This window comes from Eurosta solidaginis, chromosome 4 (genome assembly GCF_040869045.1).
Source record: "Eurosta solidaginis isolate ZX-2024a chromosome 4, ASM4086904v1, whole genome shotgun sequence".
Taxonomy (NCBI): domain Eukaryota; kingdom Metazoa; phylum Arthropoda; class Insecta; order Diptera; family Tephritidae; genus Eurosta; species Eurosta solidaginis.
In genome coordinates, this window is record NC_090322.1 from 212770758 (window position 1) to 212793982 (window position 23225).

The 23225-nt window shown below is 36.9% G+C and overlaps 1 protein-coding gene across 7 annotated transcripts in view; it reads right to left on the reverse strand.

Annotated features, from left to right (window-relative positions):
* Positions 1 to 23225, reverse strand: part of LOC137250947 (uncharacterized) — a 396368-nt gene that overhangs the window by 166697 nt on the left and 206446 nt on the right. Inside the window, exon 3 of one of the 7 annotated variants that reach the window (XM_067784706.1) lies at positions 4246 to 4421. The exons of the other annotated variants lie outside the window; for them this stretch is intronic. Within the exon in view, the coding sequence (XP_067640807.1) occupies positions 4418 to 4421 (4 nt within the window). The 3' untranslated portion in view covers positions 4246 to 4417. Of the gene's footprint in view, positions 1 to 4245; positions 4422 to 23225 lie in introns of those variants that run through there. 7 annotated transcript variants of the gene reach the window in all.

Below are 23225 nucleotides of genomic sequence, written 5' to 3' on the forward strand. Positions count from 1 at the left end.
AGGTGTGCTCCTTTCGGGCGTGACAATAACATGCGAACATTATATTGTTTATATGTACGTATGTGTGTATGCTATAAATATTAAAGGCGCTGGAACGTCACTCAGTTAAAATTGCATCATCATTAGCATTCATTTAAGTGCAACATTGGCATGCAGAGCACGATTTCACTGATTACACGGCGAGCACTGCTGTCATTCTGTCATACAAATGTGCATTTGCGTGGATGTAAATATGTATGTATGAATGAACATTTATAAACATACATAAATGTAAAATATATCCTCTCGATAATGTATAGCATTATTGAAACTAGTGCATCCATATGTGTAAGTGTGTATGTATGTTTGTATGTAAATGCCTGTATGTAAACATTTCCGAAGGGAAGTGTGTAGGTATGCGAATGTGGTTTTGAGTGACAGGCGCTATAATTTATTTCACCTTTTTTTTAATCTCAAAAATCATTTCACTTTGCGTGGACAAAGTGAGCGGGTATTTTGCTTTGATTTATACTTTTTTAAGCGTTTTTTGTATGCAGTATTTTTCTTCTTTTTAAACAATTCACTTTATGTAAACACAAACAAGCAGTGCAGGTATGCAAAGTTATTTGGTGTTTTTTCTTATAACAGTGGGGTTCGATAAGTAAGTACTCACTCGATAAGTAGTACTATAAAATAAAGTATCTGAAATATGCCATTCTTCGACGCAAGTAATTTTGCGTACCACGGCCCAAAACCCCTGCTAATAAAATAACTCTCAGATGATAGCTTTCATTAGAACCATGGAAACCGTTGCTACTTTTAGAGAGCAAATAGCTGGAATGTCTGGACCCTTTTGAAGGAAGGTGGAGATGTCCGGTTGGTTACCCTTGAAAAGTCTGAAATCTCCGGCGTATAGGAAACGCTACGAACAACGGGACAATGCATAATCTAGAAGGTGTTGTAGTTTTATGTGGCATAACCTTACGATGTACTAAAAACAATATACATAAGTTAATGACAGGACCAAAAATGTTGGCACCAATAGATTGAGGTTGGGTGTTCAATGTCAATCAAACTTGATGAGCAACGAGGCCCTTTTATAAATCTTCCCTCTTTGGCTATGGGCACCCGGTTGCACGTTAACTCCACCGCGAGTTCTGAGCTGGCCTCGTTATCTCTATTTTTTCTATTACAATGTCCTTTCGCTTGAAGAATATCTTAGCTGCAAGCAGTTTGCCCACCGCTTTCAACATATTCATCCCAAATAAGCAACCATTAATTCTAACCACAAATATGAAATCTGTTTAAAATTTCATCCGTTATACCATTTGTTCAACATTTTTCAACCATGTTGTCACCGTTTAGGGATGTGACCAACTTTTCCATCTGCTCTTTAGAAGCGAACCAGTTTTCAGTGTTAGAGTTTTGAGACAAGCATCGAAACCAAATTCCCCTTTGGTGGAATAACCAAAAACTTTATGGTCAACTCAGAGTAAGATATATAAGTGACCTCTCTCTCTAACAATAGCCACAGTGAAATTCCTTAAAAAGCTCGTTTTCACGAATAGGAAATGGAACCTATAAACCAGTATACAATAATACAAAACATACAAATTACTTCATGGCTCCCTGTTCCCCGCGAAACCAGTTTTAATCTACCATGGTTGGTCGTGAAAGAACGTCACATGCGTCACAGATTGCTACCTTTTGAGTAAAGCACATACTGTGGATTGGGTGTATTTTGGTCGTCTTTTACGATCGGCATGCCTGGTTTAGATACAAGATAACCAGCAGGGGGGAAGGCCTCACAACATTGACCAGAGTGGGCAAGAAATGAAAAACATAAGACATAATGTAGGATCTCTGTACACATGATAACATCAAAATCATAATTGGCGTCTGCAACATATGCAAGAGAGAGTACTTTGTATCTGTGTACGGAGATTTCAACCTATAAAAAGGTTTAAAGTACATTGAATTTGCCTGGGCTCGAAACGTGACAATCTGCACTACTAAGTTCCAAGCACTAAACCAAACTACTTTAATATCTCCTCATCACAAAACACAAAACTAAATTGATCACGTTGTGACATATCTCCATTATTCTGAACATGTGCGCCTTACGTGGTTTAAATATCAATATGGAACTTATAGAGTTGCTTCTTGCTGTCCAGAATAAGAACCTCATCGAAAGAAGGACGCTGTCGTTAGAGCGACGCCGTGTATGTGAGTTTGTGAACCGCATTAGTGACAAGAGCTTAAGATGCTGGCGGCATAAGCATCAGAAAGAAGTTCCAAACATAAATCGGTTATTGCACCTCCCTTGTGAATATATAGATATTTTTTGTGTCACTATCGCAAAGGAAATGTCGCACCTACCTTTTCCAAGTTTTAGTGGAACTGATCGCTTTCTGACATATGTACACACATTCGTATTATTATTTTTACATTTCTTTTGTCTTTTTTCAAGGTGTTTACGTGAGACCACAGCTTCCTTTTACAAGATACATATTGATGAATATAAATTTGTGCTTAGGTAATACCGATAAGATTTTGTTATATCGAAATGGAAAATCGCGCTGTTTGAAATATTTATATAATACTTCGTATATACATATATTTATGCATCTTATAGGTTTACTTTTTCTCATTAATTATTATTATTATTTTTTTTTTTTTGTTTATGAATTCCATATTCCCTCATGCGGCACGACAACATCGCAGTATTCAGCCACTTTTACTCCGCCAACAGTATAAATGTCTGGGCGTTTTGTATACACTGATCAGTTTTTTATTTCTTTTTTATATTTATTTTGTTCACTTCTTTACATAGGTTCTCATATTCTGCCCTTCTTTGCGGTAGACATAATAAAATTTTGATATGCGAGCTCACAGAGGCGTTCATAAGGATCGCATTACTATACAATTTTAATGTAAAACTCATCAACGAAATGCGGAAAAATTTCACAACAAATAAATGCAGATTCTTATCTTGCTTATTTAAGTGTATAATGCAAAAAGTATCGAAAACATATGTATGACAATAGCTATCTTTATAAATACAAATGTTTGTATGTATGTGTTATGTAAAATCACAATTGGTACGCGAGTTATCTTTTTCGTTTACTGTCCCAGCCAGCATTTTTTTAAAATTTTGATCAAAAAATATTTAAATATCATACCCAAAGATGATTAAAAACGTTCAAATTTAAAAGCAATTTCTGTTCGAAAATAACTGTATCGTCGGGAGAAAAATGTACCTTAAATGTGATTATTCTTGAATAATCATTTATGATTCCTATTTCGAAACGCTTTTTATTCATATTTGATATCATTGTAAAATTGAGCTTTAATTGTTTTAGAGTAATATTTGACTGCTTTTCACAATCATTTTTTGATCATATTCGTGAACATATTTCAATGGTTTTGGTTGAGATTTTGACTAATTTTTGAATGCGATTATGGTGCATTTATTCTTCATAACTCATTCAAAATAAGATACTACATAATAATCTTATTTCATCAGGGGAATAAAGCATGCGGAATTGAGCTATTTGAACCACAGGTCACTCGCAAACAAACTTGACCGATATACACCTGCGACTACAATATCCAACATCATCTTTGATCGTCAATATCTTAAAATACGATACGGTACGGGATGTTGGAGACATATCCAGGTACATATGTCAAGATAGTTTCACTTACCTGGGGTTCAAATAGCTCACAACCTTAGTATTGTCCAATCATTATGTATTTTCTGGGAAGCCGAAGGTGGAGAAATGGTTGGAGAAATCTTCGGTCACGAGCAGCATTACAATATTTTTTGTCTTGAAGAAAATCTTTTGTATACATAATAAAGTTTTTATATATTGTTTCTTAGCCTCATGATTGAAAAAATATGTTTATGTGAAAAAAATAAGATTTTTAATGAAAAGTAAAATTTTAACAAGTATAAAATTCATTATTCAGTCAAAAAATATATTCATAAAAGATTCAAAAAGATGAATTAAAAATGATTATAAATTTTTGATCACATAATGTAAACACATTTGATTCAAACATAATTCCAAAATGAGATTGAAAAACTATATTCAGTTTTTGATCATCAAAAGAATTCATATTCGTTTATTTCTTTTGTTCAGAAAGAGTAATCAAATTGTATTTATATGTAGGGAAGATCAAAATTTAATCATCTAAATGCTGAGTGGGGTAAAGAATAATTTGTAAATATTTCTGATCACCAAATATATATATGTACATACTTCATGATCGCTCGGAACTGAACCACTAACCCAAAATATGAAAACCAATTTTAAAATGACTATATCCGAAGTATATCCCAATGTCGAAGTACACAATTTTTAAGCTTTTCTTAAAGAAACTTACTTACTCTTTTAACCATCAAATCTCATTGTTATATTCAAACGAATTCTCCTTACCTGAAAAAAAAGAATTATTTGTTAATATCTTAAGGAAAATACATATATAGGATAAGCTTAGAATACAATTAAAATTTCTTAAACTTATATGTTCAATGTTCATGCTAATATTGTCATTTCGCATTTTCGAGCATAGGCTTCGATGGGGTGTTCATGCTGGCCGCATTTTGCAAATAACAATTTTGCAAAGTTTGAGTCATAGGTTTATTTTCTGCCGATTTTCGAACGATTCGCTTTGCATAACAACTTTGTTTATTTTTTAAATCTTTGATTAAAATGCTTCTTTTTTTTAATAAATAATAACAATTATAACATAACATTAATATATTAAATAAAACATTAAAAAAGTAACGCAAGTAACTGGTTGTACAAAGATCGCCAGCAGTGTATGCGAAGCACGCTACCACCACACCACGGCGGACGCGTATTATAAAAATTTAAAGGATGTATTCAGCATCAATTAAAGTAGCTTAGAATATGCATATGGAAAAATATTAATAAATGGCCCAGTTCTCTGACCTACTTTTTCAATAACGCTAAATTTGATATTTTTGTTTGGCATTTAGTCGCACCATAGCTTATAAAAAACATTTGGAAAGCGGGCGGTGCCCAACCTTTATCCACGATCAAATTCAAATTCCCGCCAGCGGTTTAGTGGGTTAGATTATACCCGCGGCAGGTATGCCCATCCTAAGAGGCGACTAAAATACCAAACTGAATGAAGGGATTTTGTAGCGCAACCATTTCAGGGGGTGAATACTGTTTCTTTAACAGCAGAGGCTCTGGCGATCCCAAGTTCCTTATAAATCTAGGTGATGGGAGGTCGTTATCGCCTAGAAGGTTTCATGTGGTCATGCCAAATCATTCCCGAGATGGTCAGGCTAATACCTTAATGGTGCTTGTTACCGGAACGTACCGTATCTACATTCGGCAAAGGACCATTAACATCGATAACACTCCACAAGGCATTCGGGGAGTGTCCTTATTGCTACAACAACAACGAAATCTATTTCAAGCAAAATGATGATATTTGATACATATCAATCTTTATACGCCGCACCGTGGTATGGAGGTAGTGTTCTCGCATACCATACCGAAGGTCTTAAATTCAAGACTTGGGAAACAAATATCTTAGATAAGATCGCCAATAAGTAGTGGTTTTGAAAGTACTCTGCATATATATTTCTGCCTTGAGAAGCTACTCATCACTCCGAGTAGGCATAAAACATAAAGGAAGCTTGGCATTAAGCTTCTTGGGGGTATATCACTTTAACAATATGTGTGTTTAGCTTTGATAGCTATAGACAATTCTCAACAAGATCTTTTGAAAGTTGTCAAGTTACAATGTTTTAAAAAAGTGAAAATCATCTATTTTTGTCACACCATCAGCTTTTAAATATTTGTATGGGATTTTGTTCTATTAGCTATATCTTCTAATCTGATTACTGTCATTGATATATATTACTTCGATTGTGTTTAGGAGCCTGAATAGGTGTGGAAATGGATTGGAAGAAGGAGTGAAAGTAAAGGGCTGTGTTCGAGCTAGTGGGTATGAGAATGGAAGCTGCAATGGCAGAATAAGAATGAGGGGGAAGGGGAAGAGGGAAAGATAGTGCCCCAGCGGGTTAGGCGGCTTAGAATATATGTATATCCGCGGTAAGTATGCATGTCGTAAGGGGCGACTCAAATACCAAATTGATTCAAGGGATTGTGTACCGCAACCCTCTCCAGCGCCACCGCAATATTTAGTTTCTCTAAACCAATTTCCAACCTCGCCTCCCGTGGCAAAACCTGTTTCATTAAAACACTAGGCTATGGCGACCCCTAACTCCTGATGGATCTAGAGGGCGGGATGGCCTAGAAGGTTTAATGTGATCATACCAAATCGTTCCCGAGATGGTCGAGCTAGTACCTTTATGATGCTTGTTATGGGAACGTACCGGATCTGCATCCGGCAAAGGACCATCAACATCGATAACACCCCCAAGGGCTTCGGGGAGTATCCTTTAGTGGTCTGCTAGTAATAAATAAAAATAAGAAAACTAGTTATAGAAATAAATGAAAATATAAAATAAAATAAATGTAAGGCGCGAATAACCCCCGAAAGAATTTTAGGCCGAATTTCTCTTTCAATTTGCGTTGTGCTCCTTTTTCAATTTTTACAAATTGCTGGGACGGGACTTACATGTTTTATGCCGACTCCGAATGGCATCTGCAAGGCAAATGAGTTTTCACTGAGAATCTTTTCATGGCAGAAATACATGCGGAGTGCTTGCCAAACATTGCCGAGGGGCGATCCCGCTTATAAAAACTGTCTTCTAATTGAAAAAATGTGTTTCTAAAATTTTGATGTTGCCAGGGGCGTGATACCAGGATCCTCGTTGTGGTAGGTGGAGCACGCTACCACCACACCATTGTGGCCACGGTGAGAATAGATACTACGTATTAACGTGCTCTGATTCACTGGCAATTTTCCGAATAAAATAAATTTTATTTTTTGCTACTGGCATACTTAGATAACAATATTTTGCTTTGACAAAAAAATTTTGCAGCTGCGCAAACTCGTTAAATAACTTTGTAAAAATTTATAAGGCTATCGAAACTATAGTAAGTAAAAAACTTTATCATAATCTATTTAAATAACGATTGTTCAACGCCCACAAATATGTCACCACATGGCGCATACCTAAGTAGGTATATTGCGATTTGATTCCCTCTGAACGAAATAGCAACGCACGAGTAGGAATATTGTACATTTTGGTAATAAACCATATATTTATTTTATTTAAAAAAAATTTATTTTTATTTATTTTTGAGTTTAAATATTTTCATACTAATAAGGAGTTTCTTTGTTTTGAAGTTATTTAAAAATTTTTAAGTTAACACGAAAACTCAATTAAAAATTATTTTGAAAATTAAAGTAAAGAGTACAAAGTAGTTAACACTATATACATATGTAAAACAGAAATATCCATTAATGCGTTATCTACTTGCTGGTAAACAATTTAGCATGTTAACTCATAATTGTTGTTATATAATGCACAATATCGTAGAATTGCAGCGTAGTTTTACGGCGATAAGCACCAGCTGGGCAATTAACAATAACACCAACAACAATTTTATAACGATGACATACAGTAAGTTATAATGAGACTGGCACAGCCTATTTATAACTTATATAATAGCTTTATTTTTAAACGCATAACTAAATGCATAACTTTAACTGCACTTTTGAAGTTATTGCGCATACAATTATCTCCACTACTATGTGTAATTGCCGAAAAGTACATTTAAAAACAAATTTAAAAAAATAAAAACAAGATCCGAAACGGTAAATTTTTGAAAAAGTTATAGCATTTTGAAAACAAAAACGGTGTTTTTTAAAAATTCATAACTTTTTTTGACTTGGATGAAAAAATTTGAAAAACTTCTGAAAAACGTCTTTCGTAAGCTAGAAAAAGAAGAAAAACTTTCAGCCAATTCTAAAGGGGTCGGGTTCAAAATTGGTCGAAATGGGATAGAATACCCCATATGCAAATAAAAACAAGTAAGGACGGGACTGTTGCCGAAGACTTCATACCTTTCATGAATGGGGCTGTACAATAATCTTATCCCGTTCGTAATCTCCAAATAATCGGATATATAAAATAAGAAATATATAGTGAAGAGATGTACATACCTAAACGATTTTTAAGATAAATATAAAATAAAAAATGGCAAAAACCCCCTTATCTGAACGATCGGTTGTATGGGATATATATTATATATAGCTCCGATCGAAATGATTTTTACAGGAAATCTTTATGATATATTAGAATAAATATCACCAAGTTTAACGTTTTTATATTGAAAATTAAGGGAGAAGTGGCTAAAAAACTTTCTATCTGAAAGATCGGTTGTATGGGATATATACTATATATAGCTCCGATCAAAGCGATTTTTTCAGAAAATCTTCTATGATATATTAAAATATATATCACCGAGTTTATACGTTTATACTTTCCAAATTAAGGGAGAAAAGGCCAAAAATCTTCCTATCTGAACGATCGGTTGTATGGGATATATATTATATATAGTCCGATCGCAACGATTTTTTCATGAAATCTTCTATGATATATTAGAATAAATATCACCAAGTTCAACGTTTTTATATTGGAAATTAAGGGAAAAATTTCCAAAAACCTTTCTATCTGAGCGATCGGTTGTATGGGATATATCCTATATATAGCTCCGATCAAAATGATTTTTTCAGAATATATGTCACCGAGTTTCACGTTTGTACTTTCTAAATTGCGACAGGAATGACCAAAATCGTCTTATCTGAACGACCGGATCCGACAAATGTCTAATATAATACAAAAATACATCCTTGTGCCAAATTTCATTAAGATATCTCAAAATTTTAGGGACTAGTTTGCGTTCAAACAAACAGACGGACGGACATGGCTATATCAACTCAGTTCGTCGCCCTGATCAATTCGGTACACTTAATGGTGAGTCTATCTTCTATATTTCTCAACGTTACAAACATCGGGCCAAAGTTAATATACCATTTCATGTTCATGTGATTAGTCTAGGATGAATCCGGGATTAGTCGCAAAGGAGTATGTCAATGTCATTTTTGATCTCTTTATATGAGTTGAACTGTTCCCTTTTGTTTGAACATGTCCTATGAAGAGACGAAATGTACCCATTTATACCCGAAAGGGATCGATAGAATCAATCCCTTTTGTACCCATATGGGAACATATGAAGACTAGTACTTTTTCGGTACAGTAAGGACTCAAATAGGGTCCAGTCGCATTTTTCATGGTAGAAACACAATGGAAGGGTTTTCCAAACCACCAAATCTATGTTATGTCAGTTTTTCGCCCGATTTTCAAAAAGGAATTATAAAATATTCTTAGAAAATTTACCCCTAACTCCGGCGTAGTCGTTAAGCCCTAGTAGTTTAGGTTCGGTACACGGCTCCGCATTTTTCTTAAATAATTTTTCTTAAAGATTTTCAAAAAGGAATTATAAAATATTCTTAGAAAATTTACCCCTAACTCCGGCGTAGTCGTTAAGCCCTAGTAGTTTAGGTTCGGTACACGGCTCCGCATTTTTCTTAAATAATTCGACTCAATCACCTGTAATCTTTTTTATTTTACTAGCTTCGTTGCCGTTTTTTTTTTTAATATTTCTTAAAATGGTCTAAATAGATTTTAAACTCACTAATCCCAACTGTACCCGAAAGGGACAATAATGCCCAAATATAGACAAAAGAGATCTATCAGAGACCAATCTCTTTATGGATTAACTGCACGATTTTTTGCAGGGAACTTTTGCTCTTAGGTAATGACTAAATGTGTGTATGTGAAATAAGCTCTGCGCTCTTAGCTTGGTGGTTTACATATATGTATGTGTGTCTGCTCGCTTTGATGTTTAAAATGCACATATGGATGGTTGATTACTTTGCTGTTGTTGGGCATTTATTTACTAGCAGCATAGTGATGTACAGAACTGCTCATATTCGCCACAATATGGATGCTTTTTGAAAAAATGACTTTCGAACCTACCGACTAAAGCCCCCGAAAAATCGACGTCTTTCCAAAAACAAATATATCGATGTTATCGATAGTAACATCTATAGTTTGCAGCTCTAAATTAAAACTTCCATAATTTGTAGTGTAGGAAATTAATAACACTGGCTTCCAGTAAATAATTTCAGTTGTATAAAGGTAAAAGTAAATACGGCGACCACCGTGGTATGATGGTAGCGTGCTCCGCTTACCACACCGAAGATTCTGGGTTCGCTACCCGGGCAAAGCAACATCAAAATTTTAGAAACAATTTTTTTGAATTAGAAGAAAATGTTTCTGAGCGAGGTCGCCCCTCGGCAGTGTTTGGCAATCACTCCGAGTGTATTTCTGTCATGAAAAGCCTTCAGTGAAAAATCATCTCCCTTACAGATGCCGTTCGGAGTCGGCATAAAACAAGTAGGTCCCGTGCCACCAATTTGTAGGAAAAATTTAAAAAGTAGCACGACGCAAATTGGAAGAGAAGCTCGGCCTAAAACCTCTTCAGAGGTTATCGCGCCATATATTTATGCATTCAAATGTCCCATTCTATCTGTAAGTGACTATGTATGCAAGCGTCGACGCGATAAATTGACCTAATTTTTAGTGTTATCGCATTTTCCTATTGTTGTTGTTGTATACTGACTTTGACTCACAACAAATGTGCATATTTTAGTGCACGTTTGAATTGCAAGAGAGATTATTTTCGATGTCATGGCAATAATTTTATTACATTTATTTTTGTTGTATTTGTTAAATTTGTTACATTTGTTATTGTTGTTTTTTTTTTTTTTCTAGTTTACAAGAACAGCAATTTTCACTTGGACTCATTAGGATCGGAACGCTCTTTTAAAAATTATATTGTGTTTATTTGAGCCAATTATCAGAAGGTTCATTTGGGAGCAGGCTGCAAGCTGACAAAATATGGTCGAATTCAATTGTTTAGAATCCATATCAAATTACATGCATTAAAATTCACACTATGTATGTAAGTACAAATGAAAATCTATTATATGACCTAAGTGACCCCTCGCACAAAGAAAAATTCAACATACTCAAAATTGCCCACGCACACACTGTCACATTTGTTTCAATCCCTCATTGGTAAAAGTATCCTTTCCAAATTTTCCTGTATCGACTGTAAGCAGCTGTCACTTTCATGATCTACACATACACAAAAATATATGTACATGTGTATTTAACTGTGAATTGTCTGCCTATTTGCTCGTAAGCTGATAAATTTAGTTTTCTATTTACTTCCTTTTGCTCTCTAGGACTTTAGCCGCCATTTGGCACGGGTCAATTGCCCCCGTTCCAAGATCAGCCGTTGCATATTTTCCTTCTTGTGGCCTAATCGTCTTTCTTTGTATGAATTTTGCTACCTTTAAGTGGCGTCTATTGCATGCTGGTTTTTTTTTTTTGTTTTATCCAATAAGTGCAGATTTATTAAATTTATTTTCAAGTGGTTCCCACTTTTGTTCTGTGGTTGGTTTGCCTTTTTGGCAGACAATGTAGCCTTTTGTTCATTGGATGCTTTGACCCTCAGATGCTCCTTTTGTCGGTGTAGCCGTAGCTGTTGTTGGGTGGATTTATTACAAAAGTGGATAAAGAACAAAGAACTATAATTGGCGGAACGGCAGAGTTTGTGTGATATAGTGTTTTTTTTTAGTAAATGATATACCGCTTTCCTCCTCCTTTTTGGCAAGATAATTAAACGCTAGTTAGCAAGCTGTTATCTTTCTTTTGGCGGCCTTCGCGTACAGGTTATCATTAAAAATCCATAAGAATCCTTTTTCAAAATGGAGTCACAGCTCTACTTTGACCATAAAACTCTCCGAGCTCCTGCTGTTGTTGTTGTACTTACTATAAAGACACATCCTGAAGGTTCTGAGAAGTGCTATCGATGTTGATGGATATAGATCCGGTCGTTCCGGTAAAAAGCGGCATTAAGGTACTAGTCCGACCACCACGGAAACTTTGACCGTATGACCACATTAAACCTTCTATGCCATCCCACGCCCACCCCCTGGTTCCTTGAGAAACTTGGGGTCGCCAAGGTTTTGTGTGCTAAATGTGTGTATGTTGCATTCAAATTTGTAGCAGGACTCCCCTCGCTTACATAGGTGAGGTTGACAATTTGATTGCAGAAGCTCTGAAGCTATTAAGCTTTGTATTGCGCTTATCAACCTCTTGAATCCCGAACTCCTCTTTGCCATTGATCGGGTCGCAATTGAAAATCATTTGCTCCTGGAGTCGGCAAAAATCTACAGGGAAGGAAAAATTTTTTTCGAATCATAAATCCGCATCAAATTCACAGGGAATCTTATAATTATCTTGCGGTTGTTTAGATCTTCTCTTTAGATTTCATTACACGGGCTCTTTAGACAATGCGTTCTCCACTATATTTACAGAGTGGCACAAATGGTATAGTATCTCTACTCTAAACTGCTGTTTTCTTGTAAGATTCCTTACTTAATGGTACTGTGGGAAGACTTTCAAACTCCTTAAGTGTAAATCTTTCGAGCCATTGCAGCATCGTCCAGTCATAAAGGAGCTATATTAATGGTTGATAGTCAAGCAGCGGTATTAACCATCCGAAGCAGGAACACTCCATCGAAAGTAGCAATAAATTGCATACAGCCGATAAACAAACTTGCCTCTCCCCCGTACGTTCAAGCAATAATATGGGTTATGCGGTGTACCGGGGAGCTGTGCTGCCGATAATGTGACACATGGAGCACCACCACAAAGGGATATGAAAACGGTCCCAAGGGGCATAACGGATTATAGATAGAAGCTTGTTTTACCCGTGGATGCACGGTTGCTCCAAAGGCATGGTGCATTAGTCACTTAGTATCAAAAAAAAAAAATGCATGCCACCAATCTGCCATTTCACCATTCACCGTGCATCACCAAAAATCTTCGCTTCATCTTTCACCTGTTGTGTAGCTCTGCATCCTCTGTAAACTTTTGTACCTAAAACCCTCACCGGACCACCATCTCCAATCCCCAGGCGTCGTCATTCATCCACCAATCAGCGGTTCATCAATCACTACCTACCATCTACCAGCAAGTGTTTACTTCTTACAGATTCGACCAGTAGCATTGAAGCGATGTGATCGTGTGTCTGTCACACTCAAATACTACCATCAAACTGACTATCTCAGCCTCCGACAAATCCATCTCATCTTTTAATGTTATATCGTAGAGGCTACAAAATTCAGAACAAATTCAGCGGCAAGGCTCAAACCGAATATGCGGGGCTCGTTTTTTTGAACAGATTTCAAAAGCCGTGTATTGTCGTGTCCCTTAATAAAAAGCGAGCACTTACTGAAACTCGATTACTGGAATAAAACGCGGCTTGTTTGTTTTTGCAACAGAAACAAAACACCCAGCTCTTACTCCAAAATTCTAGTTTGAGCAAATGTTGGCTTTTTATACACGAGTCCCAGTACCAGTAGTTCCACTCCTCTTCTGTCGTAAGCCTTTGAAGGGAAATAATAACTTCCGACAAACAAACTAATGTTGAGTCCTGAAGACCTTAATGATTATATCGTCATAAACGGAAAATATTTCTGGTACTATTAGACTAAGTATGTCTTTTAATTTACTGAGTGCTTCGCTTATTTCTATAGGTTTGGGTTTCCCCAAAGAAAAACTTATTATTCCTAAGTAAATTACAGATTTTTTTTAAAGGGCTTCGTTAAAATGCCTAGTTTATAAATTCCAAAATGCTAACATAGACATACATATATTAAAGCCAACTACCTTTTCTACAAGTATGCATGTTAGACTGTCTCTTCTGAAAATACAGAAATTTCCAAAGATCGACTACAAATGTGCAGCTTATGTGGAGAAGGTCTCCAAACAACAACTTGTGTTTTAGCTTTCTAAAAAGACCACCAATTGGTAAAGAGGTAGTGTGCTGGCCCAACTAACCAAAGACCTTCGACTGTAGTGACAGTACTACTACCATTAAAATTCTTTACATTTATATACTCAGCTGAGCAGAGCTCACAGAGTATACTAATTTTGTTCGCATAGCGGTACCCGGTAATGTCATAAACTAATCGAGATAGATATAGACTTCTATATATCAAAATGATCTGGGCGACAAAAATAAATCCATTTAGCCATGTCCGTCCATCCGCCTGTCCGTAAAAACGATAACTTGAGTATCTTAATGAAATTTGGTATGTAAGTTCATGGGCACTCATCTCAGATCGCTATTTAAAATGAACAAAATCGGACTATAATCACGCCAACTTTTTCGATATCGAAAATATCGAAAAACCGAAAAAGTGCGATAATTCATTACCAAAGACGGATAAAGCGATGAAGCTTGGTAGGTGGGTTTATCTTATGACGAAGAATAGAAAATTAGCAAAATTTTGAACGATGGGCGTGGCACCGCCCACTTTTAAAAGAGGTAATTAAAAGTTTTGCTTTTTGAGTTAAGATTGAGAGTCAGAGCAATATATACTTGGGAAGCATACATGATGGAGCCTAGTTGCTAATGTTAGTGGAGCAGTAATTTTTATTACAAGAAATATATATTTGATGACTCCCCAGTTGCAAGTGACGAAACACTTTCTTCTCGATTGGTCTACTCTTTTCTTGACAAGTTAGCACCCTCTATTTTGCTTTTGAGAGCCTTTGACAAGATCAACTTTTAAAAGCCTTCCTCTCTAAAGTATTTTTGTTCAGTAGGACAGAACTTTGATGTCATTTGCCAGCTGAGTATGTAATGTCCAGTTACACCCGAACTTAGCCTTCCTTACTTGTTTTAAAATGGTAGCTCCTAGACTGTGGCTTGACAAGACCTGCGAGTGTCTTTTTGCTATGAAAAGTTTCGCGGTAAAATGCGTTTCCCTTCGCAGTTGCCGTGGGAAGTCTGCATGAAGCATTTAAATTCGCCAATTTGTAATATGAAGGAAAAATTAGCGCACTATACATTTAAAGAGAGCCCCGGCCTTTATCTTTACGGGGGTTTATTTTATTTATAGTATTATTAATTTTATACCAATTTTTAAAATACATATCTAATTTTTTTATCTTGGTATATAAAGTATGTAAAACATCGCATTTAAAAGCAGTCTTTTTCAATTTTTTCAGACCCGGTCTAATGTATATACAAATGAACAAAGCTCATGTGCTATCAGCAAACGACCATCAAAATCATACAGATCCCAGATAACTAAGTACGCATGTAAGTACAACCCAACTTATAAGAAAAAAACCTACAGACCACATTTGGTATGCCAAACTTCAACAGCCAATTAGGTGAAAATTCCTAATTAACCGTAAAGACCGCAACGCAAGGATGTGAACACAGGAAGGCGGCTTACCGGCATACAAAGTATTTCATCAATGACACTTTTAAAGCTTCATTAAAAGTCCACAATCGAAACAACAACCTAAACTGGTTGAATACGATGCCGTAGGTATGTTATCAACAGGCAATGGGCTGCGGTCTCAGCGTTCCTCTGCAGTAGCAATAGCTTTGGGGGCAGTCATAACCTTATTTGGCTGCATTACGCGATCTTAGTGCAACCAATGCGCGATCCACCGAGTATGTACTGTAGCGGTCGGTTTAGTGATATATTGTGTGTAAATAACAATGTTTTCGTAAATGACTTACGCATATCAAAATGTGCTGAAAATAATGGCAATCTTTTGAAATTTGTAACGATTTTTAATAGTTGTCAATTATTGGAAAAAGAAGCGCGAGGTAAGGACTTACTTTCAAGATCGATTTGTTCCTCTCTTAAATATTTTTAAATCAAAATAGTTTACGTTGTTTTTATGTCGTAGGAGTTGTGAAGGATGGGTCGATCGGTCCGCATCTTATAAATGATAATGGATGTGTTTAGGCATCCATAGTACTCAGCCGATCTTGAAATTTCACAGTAGGTTCTCGTGGTTACCATATATTTTGCATGATGTATAAAATTTTGGAAAACTGAGCGGAGCCGCGCCCCAGGCAATATAAGTTCATTTTGCAAAAATATCCCAGTATGTTCTGTTCAAACTATTTGTGTGTAAGCATATGCGCTTTATAGAATTTTGAAAGACTAAGGGGTGTCACGCCCTCTATTTGGCTAGCTATGCGCAATTATTTGAAGTAGGGAGCCAATATTGCATTTAGAGATTGCATAAATGCGGAAATTGACGTGGAAAAGGAGTGGGAGTTGCATAGCCGCGGCGTGGGATTGGGAGTGGAAGTGGTAATTGGATTGAAAGTGGACAAGGGAATGCGAGTGAAAGTGGGAGTAGGAGTAGAAATGGAATGAGAAGGAAATGGAGATAAATAGCAATAAGTAAGAGAAGTGGAAGTGGAAGAAAAAGTAGACAGGGATGGGATATAGACTGGGATAGAGAGGAACAACTTTTTAAAAAGAATAAAAACAATTTTGGGCAGCACAACGTATGCCAGCTACGCTTGTACGAAATAAAAAGTTGCAAAGGACCGCCTTGGTTTATGACTTGATCGGAACAAATTTTCCTTTGATCCTTGCAAAGACTGACGAAATGGTTTTATAATTGTAATATTGTTACTTGATATGCGATTTTCAAAATTTATATAAAGACTTGTTTGTCCAAATATACAGCGATTTTCACCAGTCATTCTACCATTGATACCCAGGAGACACGGAAGTTATTGGAATAGACTTACTTATCCTGAGCAAAGGAAGTGGATCATCTTCATATCAATTCTCTCATACGTTCCCTAAGGTGGCAGAAATTTGTTGGTCGCTTTTCGAACGTCTCTAAGTACTAACGCAAGAATATAAGGCGTCCGAAGTTTCTCAGTTATTTAAACTTAATGGTATAGATATAGTGACTCACACTAGTTATGACTTTCAAAATGCGTCGGTATCGATGCATAGAAACTCCATTTGAATCACTTGTATCACCGTACTCTACCTCGTCATTTTATAATACCCCAACCAAAGTATTTGGCTTCTGCAGTGTATTCGCCGATGGTATCTTCTAGACTGCGTCAACTTTCACCCTCTATTTTGCTCTTGAGAGCCTTTGACAAGATTAACTTTTAAAAACCTTCCTCGATGAAGAATTTTGTTCAGTGGGACAGAACTTTGACATTGGTAGCAAAGGTAATTTCTCTTCATTCTTCGTCGATGGCAATTACCTAGTGATAAAACTATCCAATCGATTTTAGAAATGAGTTGTTGCTGTTGTTTTTGAAGCAAAAAAACACAATCCGAAGGTTTTGCGGAATTACTCGGCTGTGATAATCCCGTGCGTGGTATTTGGTCTAGTTTGCTCGAATTGAAAAGTGCATTATCCGTAGATCAGCGGCCGCCGTGGTGTGGTGGTAGCTTGCTACACCTACCACACCGAAGATCATGGGTTCAACTCCCCGTCAAAGGAACATCAAAAATTTAGCAAAACTTTTTTCAAGTAGTTACTCACACATACACACGCATTTGGCTACAAATACAAATATACATGTATATAGCTGGTGACCAAGCATGAAGTTCGCGAAATTACTAGACCTTAGGAGAAGTGGGTGAACGAGCAAACCAGGAGTATAAAAGCAGCGCAAGCTGAGTAATAACTAATCAGTTTGATTTAAGCAAGCAATTAGTTGTGAAGTGTTATTGTACTCTCAAAGTAGTCTAATAAAGCCTGTTTTACTTACTTACTTAATTGGCGCTTAACCGTCTAAACGGTTATGGCCGTCCAACAAGGCGCGCCAGTCGCTCCTTCGCTCCGTCAACCGGCGCCAATTGGTCACACCAAGGGAGTTTAAATCGTTTTCCACCTGGTCCTTCCAACGGAGTGGGGGCCGCCCTCTACCTCTGCTTCCATAGGCGGGTTCCGATAGAAACACTTTCTTGGCCGGAGCATCATCATTCATTCGCATAACATGGCCTAGCCAGCGCAGCCGCTGCGTTTTAATTCGCTGGACTATGTTGATGTCTGCGTATAGCTCGTACAGCTCATCATTAAATCTTCTTCGGTACTCGCCATCGCCAACGCGTAGAGGTCCATAAATCTTTCGAAGAACTTTTCTCTCGAACACTCCCAAAGCCGCTTCATCTGCTGTTGTCATGGTCCATGCTTCTGCCCCATATAGCAGGACGGGTACGATAAGTGAAAGCCTGTTTTGCATTACTGAATATTGGAGTTATTTTTTCGTCAATTTAGCGATTCGAACGTTTGCAGAAGGTGTAAAATAATTGGAATATGCCCAGAATTCGTTACAATATGTAAAGTTTTAAAACTTCCAGAGAAGAGAAACTCTTCCTTTTCTTTGAGCTACATATGTGCGAAATTGGGTAAAAAACAAGCATTCGGACATCCAAACAGCTATACATCTTAACCTCAAAACATCTTACAATCTAAACTTATAACTTTGAAGGTTATACTATTAAAATCTAAAAAAAAACTATAAAGAAAAATAGATTTTTTATCATGATGCCATCCTTAACCCACTGTGCTCCCATTTTCGCTTGAAGTCACTTAAAAATTCAAGCTTAACGAGCAGTCGATCAGTGAGTAACAAACATCACGAGATGGAACTTCAATTGAGACAACAATAAAGAAAACAAAGAGCAATATAAAATAAAATAAAACTAATCAGTGCGGAGAGCATAAACATATAAGGACTTAGAAAAGGAAGTAAAAATAGAAAATGTGGAATTTTATTTTAATGCAACAGAATTCGCTAACGAGGCCAACAGTCACTCAGGGAATTAACGACAGAATTGTGATGACAACGGAAGAAAGTGTACAGTGGGCGAAAAACAACAACAACAACAAACATGCTTTATATGTTGATATGGAAGCTAAGCGCATAAAAAAGCTGTTAGAAATAGAACAAATAAACGCTACTAAGACGTCGCCAATAAAACCAATAAAAGCAGCTCAATAGAATCTCAAAGGATGCAATCAAAAATTACATAAAGCAGGCCAAAGCCTGAAGTTATAATTAAACAAAAACAAGCAACTAGATCACAGACTTTTGCAACGGCTACCACTGAAATTTAAATTGTTCATTTGGTGCTCCTTTTTTTGTGGCGCGGACGACTTTGCGGGTCGTCTCAAATGGCTGCTTGATGAGTGGAAAAGTGAAAAATTCAAAGCGTTTTTCTCGTAATAGAAAACTTTCAATGCGATTGTATTAGAAGACGCAGACACTGAAGGTATTAAAAATGCAAGTTCCAGCAAAATATCTGACTTTCTATTCATTTATTTATTCTCTTAGTCAGTCGGCCATTTCTTCCCTAAAAAAAATTGTGCACGATTAATTGGCAAAAAATACCAAATATGGTGCGCAAACAAATCGGTGTTGGCAAAGAGCAAATAATGAGGCAAAACCATAAAAACAAATAAAACAAATTATGTAAAGCGCAAAGATCGAAGATGCGGCGGCTACGTGGCGGATCGCGTCGCATCCCGATGCTTGAATCTTTTTAACAAAGGAGATATCAGTTAGAAAGGTAAGGCGTATTGTAGTCGCCACCGGACATTGCATGACATTGACAACTGGTTAGAGCGTTCTTATTGACTGGTTGGTGTGGGAGCCAATTATGGTTCTAAATTCTTTAATATATAACACGACGTACATACGAGGGTGAGTATAGAAGTTTATGAAAGCTAATAGAATTAGATAGGCAGGCGCTGAGTTAAAACTTTATTTCGGTAACGTTTTACAAGACGGTGCACCAGCTAATTTTTATCAAAAATTATCAAGAGTGGTATCAAAAGACGCGTCTCGACCACCGTTTTAAGAATCCGAAAGCAGAAATCAACAATTGTATCTCTGCCGAAAGTAATTGACCCCGAGAGAGTCCGAAGTATGGGGCCCGATCCATAGTTTATTTTGCATAGAACACCGTTCTGGGTTGGCGGCCTTTGGCCGCGCTTAAAAAAAATTACCCTGGGTGGGTCCGACACCAGTTTGAGGATCAAAACTAAATGCGCACAGAACACCTTTCTGCACTAGTGTGTGTATGTGCACAACAAATCTGGCCAAAAACAACAACCACATGAAAATTTCAACCGATTTTTTCTTATATCTTTTGACAGAAATAAAAGTTTGTATTTTCGCTTTCGGATTCTAAAAACGGAGGCCGAGACGCGTCTTTTGATACCACCTTTTATAATTTTTGTTAAAAATTAGCTGGTGCACCGTCTTGAAACACGTTATCGTTATTTCTAGAGAAAAGTGATTTTTATGCGCCGATAAGTCGCACAACCTATTCATATTTCTCGTATCTGCTCGTGGCAGTTGAGGTCGTGTGGGGAAAGCTTCGGAACACCGTCCACCAAGGAATAGCAATGGCCTTTATTATTTCAACAAGCGGTTCAAATACTTCCAGACGTTTGCACCTAAGTATCCTATGCATAAAAACTGAATATACCTTTAAGAGTTTGCTGCGGGTTTTTATCGGCAGCGTATGAAGAACATGAGGTGCGGCTGCAAGCCAGAATCTGTCTTAGTTTTGAAGGCTGGATATACAAACGCGTTATGTAACGCTATTTCAAACAGATGTGGTTGTACGCTGGGCTTGGAAAGCGCATATAAAATCAAGTTCCAATTAAAACTATAATTCGTACATACGACGACCACGGCGAACATTATTTGTGTATGCACCTGTGCAGTTGCTTGATGTTCTCCTACAGAAAAAAGCTGACATCACCGACATCCAAGAGGTGCGATGCACTGGAAAGGAAATATGAAAATATAACCTTTTGGGAATAGGACTTCGTTGCCAGGTCTGAGGGCAGTGGACTTACTATGATCAATATTAAGGCAATATTTTTTAATATTATATTCATATCCGCTCATGCACAGACGAAATAAAAACTTGACGTGGAAAGAAGTGCAAGAAATGCTCGTATGAGCACCTCAGCCGCAAGGAGTGTGCCTTAGGCATCGCTACCAGAAAGTTCAGCTTTCCTTCCTTTCTTTTCATCTTTTCAATAAAAAAATGGATAACATTTGCACAGAGTGTTCAAACAGTAACGTGAGCTCGGAGGAAGATTTCTTTCCATGAGAGCAAAGAGTTTGAGCTATGCAGCAGAAATAGCGTCGGAAAGATTTTTTATCATAAAGTTCGGAGATACATGGATGGTTTCGAGTTCGGGGCCTTATCCAACTTCAGACCTATCATTTAGAAGTTTTAGTCAAATCAATAGAAATAATCAGGTTAAGAAGATACATGCATCCATATTGGGTCCTCGAGCCTATAGGAATATAAGGAAGTGGCAACCCCATCTGAGATAGCTGATGTAGGTAGTGCGATTTGCAGAACGTTCTAGCAAATTCTGTGATTACGTACTCATGCAGTCAATATGAGGTCCTCACTGCCCGGCCAGTTCAACCTAACCTGGCCTCTATAATTTTAAAGGAAATACTTCAAACAGCCGGGGAAGTAGCTGAACGCGGGCTATCAATCAAAGTTATAAAATAAGTGTAACCTAACCCACCTTTTACGTCGTGTGAAAAGAAATATATCCTCAGATGTAACAGAGAGGGGATTGACTTAAATATTTACTAGCACAAAATGGAATATCTCTGAACAATTGAATGTTGAAATTGCAGTCTGAAGGACAAGGCTCGACGGCTTCGCTACCCTTCAAACAAAAGCTGGAAGCCCAGCTTCTTCTTAACTGATATCAGACATTTTCTAAGGTGATCCCAGCAACAAGACTTAAGTTTAAGACAGCAAAATGTCAACGCACAAATTCACGGTTATGTCGAACAGAAAAGTAAGAGGTGAAGAGATCATGAGGTGAAAAGATCAGTGACGAGAAGCGAATCAACGGATCAATAGTAATAAAAAGAGAAATAATCGAATTCGTATTCAATCAACACGCCACTCACACGCTTTCTTTAGAAACGATGAGCGACTGCTTGCTTTGTGTACTTAGAAGAGGCGTGGGAGGGTTTGCCCAACTCTGAAATAAACATATTTTTCTTTATATTCCAAGACTTTGTAATATAACCCAAAAAGCAAAAATATCAGATATCTATAAGGACGCTCCCTTACAATTATTAGCTGAAGTTTAGCTTCTGTGAAGCTTATGGCCTACCACTTGTGCAACTTGTGCAGCATGCTTAAATTTAAACTGATAAATTGGCAGCAAACATGTGACGTAAAAACTTGCAATACAACAATGTACTAAGTAGGCACTCCCCACCAAATCCACTCCCATAAATGAGCTGTCGTATAAGTGGAGCATCTTTGTCAATTTTATAGCACAACTACAACTATATACATAAAAAGAAAAGACCAACACAAGACACATGCTAGTATCCAAATGGGGGACATCATCATCATTTTGTGAACCTAGTTACAAAGCACCCTGTAGGAAATATAAGCCCTTATTAGCATCTTTCGATGTTCGATAGGCAGCGAATTTCAAATTCGTATTGTAAAGAATTTTGAAGATTTCCTGGTAAGTACGTACTTTCTACTAACATTCGAATCGCTGAACCGTTGAGTAAATAAATCCAATATCCAGTATTGCAAAATGGTGTTCTTTTAGACCACTTTCGGAGTAGTACTTAACAATTATACTTCACAACTAATAGCGTGTTTAAATCAAACTGATTAATTATTCCTCAGCTTGCGCTGCTTTTATACTCGCTGTTGCCTCGTTCGCATATTTTTCCTAATGTATAGACGTTTCACCTTCTAGAATAGTTGTATCTCCTGCCTGGTTATTTAATTATATGCGTGTGTATGTGTGAGTAACAACTCTTAGCTGATGACTACATATGTGTATGCGAGATAATTTATTTGCTTTAATTTGCTAATTATGTGTGAAATATTCTTCGTCGCCTTCTATGTATGTGTGTAAATGATAATTGATGTGCTCGTGTACACAAGTGTGGCTGCTTGCTGTTTTTGTTGTTGTGATTATTTACTAACCGCATAGTAATGCTAATAATATTATAACAGCTCATTGTTGTCGAAATTTTCGTTGTATATCTCATTTTGCATCGAAAAGAAGTTTTTTGTCGACGCTGCGTGTGGCTCCAAGGTCGCGAGTTCAATGCAGCAGCTTGAAAAAACGGTTTCAAAGATGGTACATAATCTGCTTATAGCCAAATGAACTTGCACCATGGTTCAGATGGCAAAAAACTCCAAATGCATTCCCGTTAATAATGCACACTTGCCACGATTCCTGGCCACAAAATCTGAAAACTTTTGCCATTTTAAAAGCCATGTGGCTCTTGTGCATTGCTCCAACAGTTCATCTGTAC